The 13461-nt window shown below is 50.6% G+C and overlaps 1 protein-coding gene across 50 annotated transcripts in view; it reads right to left on the bottom strand.

The window, feature by feature from the left end:
• Positions 1-715: 715 nt before the first annotated feature.
• MADD (MAP kinase activating death domain) overlaps positions 716-13461 on the bottom strand; it is a 62315-nt gene continuing 49569 nt past the window's right edge. For 27 of the 50 annotated variants that reach the window (XM_063640844.1, XM_063640838.1, XM_063640836.1 and 24 more), the window contains 6 exons: positions 6931-7095; positions 6430-6502; positions 6192-6298; positions 3924-3993; positions 2044-2090; positions 716-1702 (listed from right to left, as the gene is read on the bottom strand). In XM_063640844.1, the coding sequence (XP_063496914.1) occupies positions 1598-1702; positions 2044-2090; positions 3924-3993; positions 6192-6298; positions 6430-6502; positions 6931-7095 (567 nt within the window). In that variant the 3' untranslated portion in view covers positions 716-1597. Of the gene's footprint in view, positions 1703-2043; positions 2091-3923; positions 3994-4178; positions 5497-6191; positions 6299-6429; positions 6503-6930; positions 7096-13461 lie in introns of those variants that run through there. The other 23 variants (XM_055281616.2, XM_055281624.2, XM_055281610.2 and 20 more) reach the window with 4 other exon arrangements.

The raw sequence follows: 13461 nt of genomic DNA on the forward strand, positions 1-13461 counted from the left end.
GGCTTTGGGGTCCCAGCCAGCAATAAGCCAACAGCCGGTTCAGACCCGTATGCCCGGTGGGAGACAGCAACCCAATCCAGCCCAGGACCCTGGGCACCAGAAAGGTGTCAGGGCCAGGGCCCTACTCTGCTCTCACTTCCCCCATGGGGAGCCTAAATCCGAGCATCTGTTTCCTTTTGGGTGGAGGAAGCCAGCAGGTCTCAGAAATTCCCTGAGTGCAGCCAGGTTTTTCCAGGACAGAATTCCATCAAGGTGGCTCCTAGGGGAGCTTCTGGGAGTTCTACACAGTGGAAGACACTCCTGGCCAGGAGTCCGGGGCCCTGTGGGAGGCCCTGGCTGAGTCACCACACCTCTCTGGACCATACCCACCTGTAAGGGAACGGAGAGGTCCAGGGCCTTGGCTTTCTTTCACTTAATCTCAGTTCAGGTGAGGATGCCCAGTCTGGCTGCTCCCTCTAGCAGCCTGTTCGTTCATGGCAACCCAACTCTGCAGGGCCCCCAGGTGCCCGGGAAGGAAAGCTCCTCCCGCAGCCTTGCTCTGGTAGCCCAGAAGGAGGGGAGCTGGGGCCTCCGTGTGCCAAAGCTTGGACGTGGATGACCTCATCTCCTTCCTTCCAGCCTGAGGTGCCTTTAATTTTACAGTCCAGGGATAGCTTTCCTCAGGCCTGAGCCAAGAGGAGGTGTCATTTAACACAAGGCAGCCAGGGAGCCTGAAGGGAGTTGAGGACATTTATTTCACATTCACACAGCTGTACATTTTCTATAAATAATGTGGGGCTGAAATATTTACAGTCATTTCTTGCCCATGCCCAGGCTGCCTCTCCCTCCTGACACCCCGTGCCCGGAGACACAGCCTGCAGACAGATGTGCAAACCCAGCCTGGTCTTTCCTGCCCCCTCCCTGATGCTCAGGCAGAGCAGCCAGCAGTCCCTGGGACTCCACTAGCCTCGACCACTCCGTCCTCTGATGCCGAAGGCGTGGCAGGCCACGGGGAATTCGCCGCTCCACTGCAGTGACGGAGGCCGTGGCAGGCAGCAGCCAACACTGCAGGCCGTGGGCAGTAGCTGCCAGCTTGGGAATGCAGAAGGAAGCAGGGAGGCTGCCACTCGCTCCGGCTGCCCCCCAATTCTTCCCTTCCTCTCTGTGCCCTTCCTCTGAGAGGGCGAGCTCCAGGGTTCCCTCACTCCTCACAGAGTGAAACTGCTCCGGGCGCCCAGTCGTGCCGGGTCACAGAGAAGGGAGAGCCAGACTCTTGCAGTGGACAGTTATAACGCCAGGGACAAGGACAAGGAACCACAACACAAATGTCTCAAGGACACAAAATAGTGGGTTCACACCGGCCCCACAGACTGTACACACTCTTGAGCCCTGAGGGGAAGGCAGTTTGGTCTTCTGGGAGTGGAGAGGGAGAAGGTGGACACGCTCAAAGACACACTCAGAGGGACACATAACCGGTAACCAACTAAGCCACAGCAGGGGGCTTGCAGAGGACACACGAGCATCATCCACTCCTCAGTCACAGCAGCATCGTGCACTTGGGAACAGCAAGGGGCCAGGGGCGTGCCCTGGGCTGGGACGGCTGCAGAGCCCCTCTCCATCAGCTGGAGACAGGCCGGGGTGGGGTTCTGAGATCTTCCTCACTGCTACGAACTGCAGCCACATACGAGAAGAGACATAATACAGAGTAGCAGATTTCGTGGGCCTAGAGGAGAGAAAACCAGGCGGATCACGATACTGAGACTCCGGCATCTCCACATGTGGAAGATTTGCCAATGGGCAACTCCTGCCCTAACACTGGGCATGGGCCTCTGGGCTCAATGTGAGCTCCAAGCAAGGAAGCTGTCCCCGTGGGAGAGGGGATCCGTGTGTGTGTGTCTGTCTCTCAGGGCTCAAGACCTGTTTCAGCCTGAGTTGAACCTTTGGCAACAAGACAAGGTCCCCACTCACCCCTGTGCGCGCAGAGGGCCCACCCCTCCTCCTGTCCGAAGGTCCCCCAGGGAGCCCTGCGCACTGTGGCCCATCAGGGTTGAGCGGCACACTCACCATTGGTGTCTTGTACTTGTGGCTCACCACTTCTTTAATTTCAGGAACTAAAACCGGACGGGCAAGAGACAAAACAGAAAGTTCAACACTAAGAGCAATCGTGCCATGCTCCCCCAGGCGGCAGCGCCTGGCGTCAGGGTCCCCTTCCCCTCTGTGGCCTCTCACAGTGGCTGCAGCAGCTTAGGCTATGACAGGGCAGAGGCCACCAGAGGCTCTGTCCAGACCCTGCCGGCTGGGAGGACATGGCCCCAGCCTCCTCAGCTAGGCCTCTGCCGTCCGCAGTGGCTTTTACTTGATGGCTGTGATTCTACCCACTTCTTTGAAAGCCCCGGATGGGAGGGACGGGCCTTTCACCAGCCTGGTCACGGCTACTGTCCAGGGCCCCTGAGGAGCTGCAGTGGGGAATTCCCAGGTTTTGGCTGGGAGGAGAGAGCTGTCTCTAGCTTGTGTCCAACTTTGCTGAGACACCCGTGAACTCATCTTGTCACCAGCCTGAAAATTGGGTCATGTTAAACACAGTTCCCTTTATTCCCAGCCCCCTGCACAGAGGGTCTTGAGGCTGGATGAAGAGGTAACAGGATACTACACCCACAGGACGTGGCAGTGTCCTTCCCTGAGTGGCAGGAGAAGCCCAGGCCTGCCTGTGTGAGGGAGAGCGTCTGAGGGCTCTGGAGCAACACACCCAGCAGAAGACAGGCGAGTACAGCACCCAGGGAGGGAAGTGACAGGGAACATCAGGCGAAATACACACATGTCCACAGCCCGGAAGGCAAGAGCGAGAGTCCCCCCGCTCCAGCCATGCAGGGGTTCTGCTTGGCCAGAGGAAGGAGTAGGCCCCCCAGGCTCAGCCATCATGGCCCCTTGAGACTGGGAGCAGAGGGGCCTGGCATCTCCCTGGGGGCCAGAAAAGGCAGGAGGAGAATTGGCCGTACCTTCTTCTGACCCTGGGAGGTAGAATTTGGGGGAACCCAGGGTCAGCAGGGAATAAACTCATCAAAGGTAGAGCAAGAAGCCCCAGGCCATTCTCCCGAGTTGGAAGATTCCCCCAAGTATCTCTCTGACAGAAGAGAGAAGGGAGCACATGGGGAGGAAAGTCCAGTGAGCCAGTGAGAGGGGGAGGCAAGGTGGGAAGAAAGAGGGTGGGGGAGAAAGGAAGAGACGAGCTGGCAGTGTGAGGAGCTGGTTCGATGGGAGCTACCCACCCAGGGCAGGGCCCAAGGCAGAGACCTGGGGAGAGGCAGCACGAGCCGAGGTCACTTTACCTGCTGGAGAACGAAGGTTTTCATAGCAGCGATGAGGGGCACAAAAGAATGAAGCACAAACACAGCAGGAACTCAAAGCCCCAGGGTGAGAACCCACTACGCCACTCCCTAGCGCTGGCTCCCAGCTTCCGGCTACAGCTGTCCCGCTAGACTCCTCTGTCCCTCAAGTGAGTCTGCCTGCGATGCCCGGTGCCCTTCGTCTGGCACAGAGGCCAGGTGGAGACCAGGGCGGCGCCAGGGAGGCTGGCTGGCGACTGGGCTGCTAGAGCGATTGCAGCAGGTGACACGGACGTAGTGGAGCTTGGGGGTCGCCTGTCTGCTCTGTCCCAAACTTTCTGACCACTGAGGTGGTGCTACTTCACTGAGCTGCTTCAGGACCACCTCTAAACTCGAAACCCGCCTGAGGCCCCATTTGCTCTTCTGCGATCCATTATCTATCTTTCCCTTCCACACCCCGGCTCTCATCTCAGGGGTCCCTTTTCTTCCTTGTCACTCCTGCTCCTCCTGACTTCTCTACAGCGGTTCTTCTTCTCCCTGCCCCTAGACCCTCCTCTGGAGCTCCGAGGTTTGAGTTACTGCCATGTGAGTCCAGACCTAAGAGCAAAATAGTGTAATTACCAAATTCCTCCAGGACAAAGACGCCTCGAACTGTATTGCACTTTTTAATGTGATTCAGCTCTATGAAAACCTGCAAGAGAGGGAGGGAGGGCGGGGTAAGGCCCACAGGCTCCACCCATGCCCCACACAGCACACTCTCCCAGCTATAGCCCCGCCCACACAAAGAAAGTCTATTTCCCAAAGAGAGGACAGAAGAATCCACACGCACACAACTCAAAAGCGCTAAGAAGCGAAGATAGCAGAAAGGGCATGTACCTTCCGCTCCTGGCCGGAGGAGAAAGCATGGGAGAGAAATGAAGGCGTTAGTTTGAATGGTCAAACCCAACCCGAAGGCCCCGCTGCTGGCCTGGGCTGCCCGCCCATACCCTCTGCCCAGGGCAGTGCTTGTAAGACACGGTGCCCCAGGGGTCCCCACTCAGCCCATTAGGTCTCTACCCTTCCATGCATCCTCCTCCGGCGCAGAGGGCTGGCACGGGCGCAAAGCTCCCCTCAGACTGTCCTCGGGGTGGGAGGTGTTGGTATCCTCCTTGAAACAGGATCCAGGATCTCCCAAGAGGTATGTGGTGACAATAATTATCAGCTACCACTTGCTGAGCACCTACTTGGGGTTTTACAAATACTATTTCTAATCTCTGCACCTACTATGTGACACAGTATATAGTATTACGCCTATATGAGGAAAACTTTGGATTTTCTACATGAGGAAACTATGGATCAAAAAGTTTCTCTGCCCACGAACGTGGAAGCTGGACTTCAAATCCAAGCACGTCCTGACACCAAAGCCTGTGCTTTTCCCATTCACCCCAGACTGCACAGCTCCACCAGGAGGTCTGCTGCCTCCTCCACTCCAAATGACCACTGTGTGGCAGAAGAGGGGGCAGGTCGCTATCTCATTATTAACTGTGAGGTGAGACTGAGAACCCGGGCTTTCCTCCCCTTCTCTGCACAATCGATCTTCTAGGGGCCAAGCCTTCAACCACAGACTAGCTTGGATGGCTGCCCAGAGGGGCTATGCCAAGGGCAGGACAAGGAACAGGGCACAGCACCTGGGCATTGCTCAGCAAGATCTCATCTTCAGAAGGGGAGGCCACGGCGCTAAAATGTGGTCAGAAGTCTGCTCCCCAAGAAGTACTGACACCTTTGTGGTCCAGAAAAGCACTTAGGTAGACCCCTCTCTGGGCTGGTCCTAAGGTCTTTGGGGTTGGCTACTGCCCTAAGTCCTAGATTGAAAATACACTAAGGGGCTGCTGGCAGCCTGGGCAGCCGTTTCCTGTTAAACCAAAGCTGCCCAGCTACGTTCCTGAAAGAGAGCTACAACGGCTAGCAGAGGGAGGGAGACAGCCACGTCAGTCAGGCATCCACCTCCCCTGAGGGTCTGCGGCCTGGCCAGGGGCTGTGGGGCTTCACACATTCGGGTCTGGCTCAGAGCCTCAGGGAGAGGAACCCGGACATCAGGGAAAGAGGAGGGAAGGCACTTGTGTGAGGAGTCAGAGCTGTGAACGGACCTGGGATGATGCGCTGGCCTCAGAAAGGAATTAGCTTAAGGAATGTCCACTGAGAGAAAAAGGTAACACTGTGTTAAAAGACCAAGAGAGAAAAAAAAAAAAAGTCAGCTCCTATGTGGAATTACAATGAGGGAAAGATGTATCCAGAAGTGCTCCCCAATCAAAAGAAGGGGAATGGGGCCTGGGGAGCAGGGGACAGAGTGGGAACACTCAGAGGAAGGAAAAGAACAGGAAGAAGAATCCGCAGAAGAAAAAGGCAAATAAACACACTCCAGAGAGGACAGATACAAGCTACTTGCACGCAGGCACGCACGCACACACAAGCTGCACGCACGCACACGCAAGCTGCACGCACACCAGAAAGACACAAGGAGATCGGCCAGTCTAGACTCTCAAAGCAAAACCACCAAGCAGAAGCATACCCTGGGAATAGAGGAAGGCAGAGACACTGCAGGGGAAGGGCCAAGTGAGACGCTCCCACTCACACTGTGTGGAGTTCAACGGATGGGGCAGCGTGGCCACCTGGCCTCGCTCCTGCCCAGCCTCCCCCGCGGGCTCCCTGGTGCACCTTCACAGCGCCAGGTGGTCGCCAACGTCACTGTGCCCTCCCCTGGGATTTCTTTCCTGGGTCCAGCTGCTCCAGCTCTCCCTCTAGCTCCAGAGGGCCCTCTCTCATGCTTGCTGGGGAAGTACTGGGGTCCTGGACATTGGTCCTCCTTACAGATGGAAGGACAGGGAGTCTCGTGCTGCCGCTCGCACCTACCTGGTTGTGCATGAATTTGAGGTTGATCCCTTCCAGGGTCACCTGCAGCAGGCCACCCTCACCAGTCTTCATGTCCTGCACAGGGAACTCGCCACCCAATTCAGGTCCTGTGGTGAGGGAGGGGGCTATCAGCTCACTGGTGAGGTGGGGAATCCCACCCGACTTCCCTGCCAGACCCCTGACACTCAGAAGGACTGGTAGAAACAGGGAAGACACTCTCAGGAAAAACTCTCCTCACCGGGTTTGATGCTTTGCTGTCGGGCGGCAGCGCGCTCCATGCTGTCCTTCACACAGTAGTACAGCTCCCGACACTGTGGCACAGGGGAGAGCGGTCCCATCATGGGGGCTCTCCAGGGTTCCCCACCCACTGCTCTATAATGGCCACTGAAGGCTGGAGGTTGAAATGAGGGGTAAAATTTTAAGTAGTCCTCCTATTTTTCGGATGTCTTGTTCATTGTTGAAGTTATGAATGATAGATCTGGAGCATATGAATAGTATGGCTTTAAAGAAGGCATGGGTACAGACGTGTAGGAATGCTAGATATGGTTGGTTAATACTGATTGTGACTACTATTAGGCCTAGTTGGCTTGACAGAGACAGCTTTAGGTACCCCACCCAACAGCTGGAGACAGAAGTGTGGCTCCAGACATGCGTTTTGGAATTTTAACTTCCCAAAAAGAAACTCACTATTTGGTCTTCAATGCCTACTAGCCCCAACCCAAACACAGATCCTGGGTACCTTTTTAGTATAGAACTTGTTGAGCTGGGTCTCAGAGCCATTTCTACGCCACAAGCACAACACCTTGGTCTTGGGACAGTAGGTCATGTTGATGAGCTTCTCGTACCACCAGCGCTCATACACTGTTCCGATGTTACTACGCAGCACCACACAGTCGTCGCACACCTGGAGAAGTGCACAAAGCAGCTCAGCAGGTCCTGTCTCTGACAGCCTCTCCCTAGACTGTCTCCTACAGGGAAAGGATGGGACAACTGGCCCTGGGGCATCCCCATGGTCAGGTTTTCTGCCTTACACTCATGGTGTCCCTAGGTGGAGACACAAAACAGAACTACTGACATGCTGCCTGCTACAAGGATTGTTGGAAGAGATGGAGTCATTAGAAGGAACTTATGTATAAGGGAGGAGGCACAAATCAATCAGTTATTTATTACCTCTTTTTTTTTTTGAGACAGGGTCTCACTTTGTCCCCCAGGCTTGACTGCAGTGGCACCATCTCAGCTCACTGTAGCCTCGACCTCCCAGGTTCAAGTCATCTTCCTGCCTCAGCCCCCAAAGTAGCAGGGACTACAGGTGCAACCATCACACTGGCTATAATTTTTTTTTTTTTTTTTTTGAGATGGAGTCCCACTCTGTTGCCCAGGCTGGAGTACAGTGGTACAATCTCGACTCATTGCAACCTCTGCCTTGTGGGTTAAAATGATTCTCCTGCCTCAGCCTCCCGAGTAGCTGAGATTACAGGCACACATCACCATGCTCGGCTAATTTTTGTATTTTTAGTAGAGACAGGGTTTCACCATGTTGGCCAGGCTGGTCTCGAACTCCTGACCTAAAGTGATCTGCTCGTCTCGGCCTCCCAAAGTGCTGGGATTACAGGCGTTGAGCCACTGTGCCCGGCCCAGTTATTTATTACCTCTTATGTGCTCTACAGACTTAAAGTATTTGGAGATCTCATGCCTCCATCTTACAACCTCAGGAACCATCTTTGTTGACAAACACAAAGGTAGGAGATCATGACAGACTTTAACCAAGGAGAAAAATGGAGCTGACGCACTTTCTAGTCCTGGGTCTACCCTTTTTCTATAAAAATATTTAAAAAAATTAATTACACAAGTGACACATGAACAGTGCTTATTACATAAAAATACAATACAGGATGATATAAATTAAAAAGCAAGTATCTTTGACACCTTCTTGTTCAACATTCTCTTTCAGGTGAAGTTATCTGTTCTTTTTTTTGAGACGGAGTCTCGCTCTGTCGCCCAGGCTGGAGTGCAGTGGCGCAATCCCGGCTCACTGCAAGCTCCGCCTCCCGGGTTCACACCATTCTCCTGCCTCAGCCTCTTGAGTAGCTAGGACTACAGGCACCCACCACCATGCCCGGCTAATTTTTTTATATATTTTTTTAAGTAAGGACGGGTTTCACCATGTTAGCAAGGATGCTCTCGATCTCCTGACTTCATGATCCGCCCGCCTCGGCCTCCCAAAGTGCTGGGATTACAGGCGTGAGCCACCATGCCCAGCCAGTTATCCGTTCTTAAGGCTTCAAATGTTGAACGGGAGACATTATAGCACAATGGTGAAGGGCAAAGGTCTAAAGTCAGCCTGAGTTTAGATTCCAGCTCTGCCATTACTGAGCTGTGCCACCCTGAGCAAGTTCATCTGTGTCCACAATTCCTCACAGGTAAGATTGGGATAGTAACAGTAATAACTTCCTACAGTTACTATGAAGACTAAATGAGTTAATGTGCATGAAGTACTTAAGGTGCCTACAAAGCCAGGCACGCAGAAAGTACCCTAATTAGCTACTACACATCAGAACTATGAAACTAATGACTATTACCGTGTTGATGGTTCTTACCTCTGTCTCCATCTTAGACCTCTCTTCCTGAGCTCCTGAGCCTCTCAATGTCCGGATGCTTCACATGTAGCACCTCAAACTCATTATGTCCAAATCTGAACTCAACACCTCCTCCTGGGCAGATCCTCCTTTTAAGTCTGCTATTTGAGGAAATGGCACCACCATCCACCCAGCTGCCCCAGCCCGAAATGAAGAATTGATGCCTGACTCCTTCCTCTTCCCTCTAACTAACCACACTCTATCACTGAGTCCCATTGGTTCCAGCTCAAATATCCCTGACTGCTCTTCCACTCCCCAACCATTAACTCTTACTCTTTCTTCAAGTCTAGGCTCAAAGGTCAACTTCCCAAAGGAGTTGTTCACACCTCCTAGGCCCTCTGCTATTTATTCTGCCCCCTGAGCTTCTTTCATAATGCTCACCATATTTTATAATACTCTTTAATTATTTGATTTCCCCAACAGCTTGTCAATGCTAAGGGCAATAGAAATCACGTCTGTCTTATTCACTGCTATAATCCCAACACCCAACAAAGTACCTAGCATATAATACGTGCTCCATAAATATTAGGTGAGTGAGTAAGGAAGACACAAGACTATCAGGTTTAAGCTACTGTATAGGAGTTTACTGGAGTTCTAAAGCCTTTGAAGAATCAGTCAAAGTGGCAGAACAGGAATGGGAAACTTGAGTTCTAGGCCCAGTCTGACTCTGTGGGTATCTACCGGGGGAAATGGACAATACCACTCCACCTTTCATAATCCTTTAAGAACATCATGTAAAGGCAGGCAGAACACATTTAGGAGAACACATGATTTCTAAGCTAGAGCATTCTAGGCTAGAAAAATGCTTGTAATATACTGTTATAGTCACCTAAGTGGCTGTTGGAGGTGTAAACTGGTATAGTTTTTGGGATGGCAATTTGGCAAAATCTACCGAAATTTTAAATGTGTATAAACTTGACTTGAAAATTTCATGTCTAGAAATTCTCATGTGAGAGTGCAAAAATGTATGTTCAAGGATATTCAATGAGCAATTTTTATTATTTTTTTTCGAGACAGGGTTTTGCTCTGTCACCCAGGCTGGACTGAAGTGGTGCAATCAGAGCTCACTGAAGCCTTGACCTCCCAGGCTCAAGGATCCTCCCAACTTAGCCTCCCCAGTAGCTGGGACCATGGGCATGCACTAGCATGCCTAGCTTATTTTAAAATTTTTTGTAGAGACGGGGTTTCCCTATGTTGCCCAGGCTGGTCTTGACCTCCTGGGCTCAAGCGAACCTCCCACCTCAGCCTCCCCAGTAGCTGGGACCACAGGCATACACCACCACATGTATGACTAATTTTTAAATTTTTTGTAGAGACAGGGTCTCCCTATGTTGCCCAGGCTGGTCTCAAACTCTGAGATCAAGCAATCCTCCTGCCTCAGCCTCCCAAAGTACTGGGATTATAGGCATGAGCCACCATGCTTGGCCTAATGAGTAATATATATATATATATATATATACATGGACGGAGTCTTGCTCTGTCGCCCAGGCTGGAGTGCAGTGATGCAATCTCGGCTCACTGCAGCCTCCGCCTCCTGGGTTCAAGCAATTCTCTGCCTCAGCCTCCCAAGTAACTGGGATTACAGGCACCCACCACCTCGCCTGGCTAATTTTTTGTATTTTTAGTAGAGGCGGGGTTTCACCATCTTGGCCAGGCTGATCTTGAACTCCTGACCTCGTGATCCACCCACCTCAGCCTCCTAAGGTGCTGGGATTACAGGCGTGAGCCACCACACCTGGCATGAGTGATATTTTTTTAAAAAATAGTGAGAGGCACTAGTTAAACCAATTATGGTACACCATATGACATCTAATGGCTAAGCATCCATTAAACTAAAAAAAAAAAAGACATGGAAAGGTATATCATTAACTGAAAAAAGCAAATTATTTAACAATATTTGTAATTTTTTTTTTTTTTTTTTTTTGAGACAGAGTCTCGCTTTGTCACCCAGGCTGGAGTGCAGTGGCATGACCTCGGCTCACTGCAACCTCCGCCTCCGGGTTCAAGCAATTCTCCTGCCTCAGCCTCCCAAGTAGCTGGGATTGCAGGCACCCGCCACCATGCCCAGCTGATTTTTGTATTTTTAGTAGAAACAGGGTGTCACCATGTTGGCTAGGCTGGTCTGGAACTCTTGACCTCAGGTTATCCGCCTGCCTCGGCCACCCAATGTGTTGGGATTACAGGCTCATGTGAGCCACCGCGGCCAGCCCAATATTTGTAATTTGATACCACTTTCATAAGTGCGAAAACAAAATTCCATATAAATAAATTATATTTACACAAATATGCGTTTTCAATAATCTGAAAGGAGTCACACAAAACTATTATTGGTTACCTCTGGGACAAAGGATTGAGAGGCAGTGAGTAAAACTTTTAATTATTTTTTAACTTTGGCATGGTTTGAAACATTTATAGCATATATGTTTTACTTTTGTAACTAAAAAAAGGGCAATAAAGACAATTTTTAAAAATCTCTGGCCGGGTACGGTGGCTCACACCTGTAATCCTAGCATTCTGGGAGGCCAAGGCAGACGGATCACTTAAGGTCAGGAGTTCAAGACCATCCTGGCCAACATGGCAAAACCCCATCTCTGCTAAAAATACCAAAAATTAGCCAAGCGTGGTGGTGCATGCCTATAGTCCCAGCTACTCGGGAGTCTGAGGTAGGGGAATCGCTTGAACTCGGTGGGTGGGTGTTGCAGTGGGCTAAGATTGTGCCACTGCACTCCACCGTGGGTGACAGAGCAAGACTCCACCTCCAAAAAAAAATATATATATATATGTTCCTTGGCCAGGCGCAGCAGCTCACACCTGTAATCCCAGCACTTTGGGAGGCTGAGGTGGGCGGATCACTTGAGGTCAGGAATTCGAGACCAGCTTGGCCAAAATGGTGAAACCCCGTCTCTACTACAAATACAAAAATTAGCCAGACATGATGGCATGTGCGTGTAGTTCCAGCTACTCAGGAGGCTGAGGCAGGAGAATCGCTTGAACCTGGGAAGCGGAGGTTGCAGTGAACCAAGATTGCACCACTGCACTTCAGCCTGGGCAACAGAGTGAGACTCTGTCTAAAAAAAAATTCCCAAATTGCCGTCCAGCTGATCATGCAGAAAGCAGGTTATGCTCTGAGAAACGCTCAAACAGCCTCACAGGAGCCAGGTAATGGCGCAGTGACCATGGTGCACTCTTCCCTGGCATGGCACCACTTCGAGGAAGAGGCATCTATTTGGGTAATAGGTCCAGTCCCACACCCCAGAGACTTAGCATGAGGCTCCCTTTGTACAGTGGTGAGAGTAAGAGTAGTTCAAGGAATCTGCTGGAGAGATTTTTTTTTTTTTTAAAGGAAAAGAAAAGGGCAAGAGTCATGTGCCACTTCTGCTGTGGTGCAGATGTCCTAAGTCAGCCGTAGGCTCTGAGAGGCAGCTAGCCAAATTCTAACACTTTAAAGGGTGACATGAAAATGACTCCTTCTTGGCTACACTGACATGTATGTTTCTGCTTCAGGGTAAGCCCCTCTTGTGTTTGGTAAACCACCTGTTCAAAAAACTGTGAATGTGGAAATCAAATTCAGCTAAACCACAGGGGAACAGATAACATAAGCGAAATTTTACTACTTTATATATAGGAGTTGTATTTGGTCCTTAAAATTACTTAGGTCTGTTTCAGAATTAAAAACACAGAAATGAAGAAAACACGGCCAATTTCCTTTATAATCCTGGAGAGTAAGGCTTTTTCTAACCATGTCTCAAAATCCAGAAGCCATAAAAGAAACTATTGATTAATTTAATTATATAAAAGTAGCCAGGTGTGATGGCTCACACCTGTAATCCCTGCACTTTGGGAGGCCGAGGTGGGTGGATCACTTGAGGTCAGGAGTTCGAGATCAGCCTGGCCAACATGGTAAAACCCCATCTCTACTAAAAATACAAAAATTAGCCGGGTGCGGTGGCAGGCACCTGTAAACCCAGCTACTTGGGAGGCTGAGACAGGAGAATTGCTTGAACCCGGGAGGTAGAGGTTGCAGTGAGCCAACATCATGCCACTGCATCCAGCCTGGGTGACAGAGAGAGACTCTGTCTGGAAAAAAAAAAAAAAAAAAAAAAAAAGTTATATACAAATAAAAAATTTATGTGTGTCAAAAAATACCATAGGCAAAATCAGAAGACAAATGAGGAACTTTCTGGTGGACACATCAGGTTGCCCACATCTGAGCTCACTGATCGGTAGGAGAGGGACGACCATATGAGGCAACAGGAAGCGTATGGCACCACTCATTAAGTATTCTTCCCAAAAGAGTGAATCTGAAAGTGATCAAACCTCTGAACTGAACTACCAGTCTATGAGAAATATGTGACAGAGAAACACGCTAATACAAAGGAGACACAATCAGCAAAAAATCTAGAATGTATGAGACTCCACAGGGCAAACGATCCAATTTCTTCAACAAAATAAATGGCAAAGGGGGTATTACGTGTTATGAGACATTTAAGAATTGTATCAACCAAAATTACAAATGCATTGTCCCTCTGACCCAGCAATCTCATTTCTGGGAATCCTTAGACACACTTGCACATGTATGAAATAAAGGAGGCACAGCATCATTCACAGTATCACTATCAGTAACAGCAAATTTG

The sequence above is a fragment of the Symphalangus syndactylus genome, chromosome 6 (genome assembly GCF_028878055.3).
Source record: "Symphalangus syndactylus isolate Jambi chromosome 6, NHGRI_mSymSyn1-v2.1_pri, whole genome shotgun sequence".
NCBI classification, from domain to species: Eukaryota; Metazoa; Chordata; class Mammalia; order Primates; family Hylobatidae; genus Symphalangus; species Symphalangus syndactylus.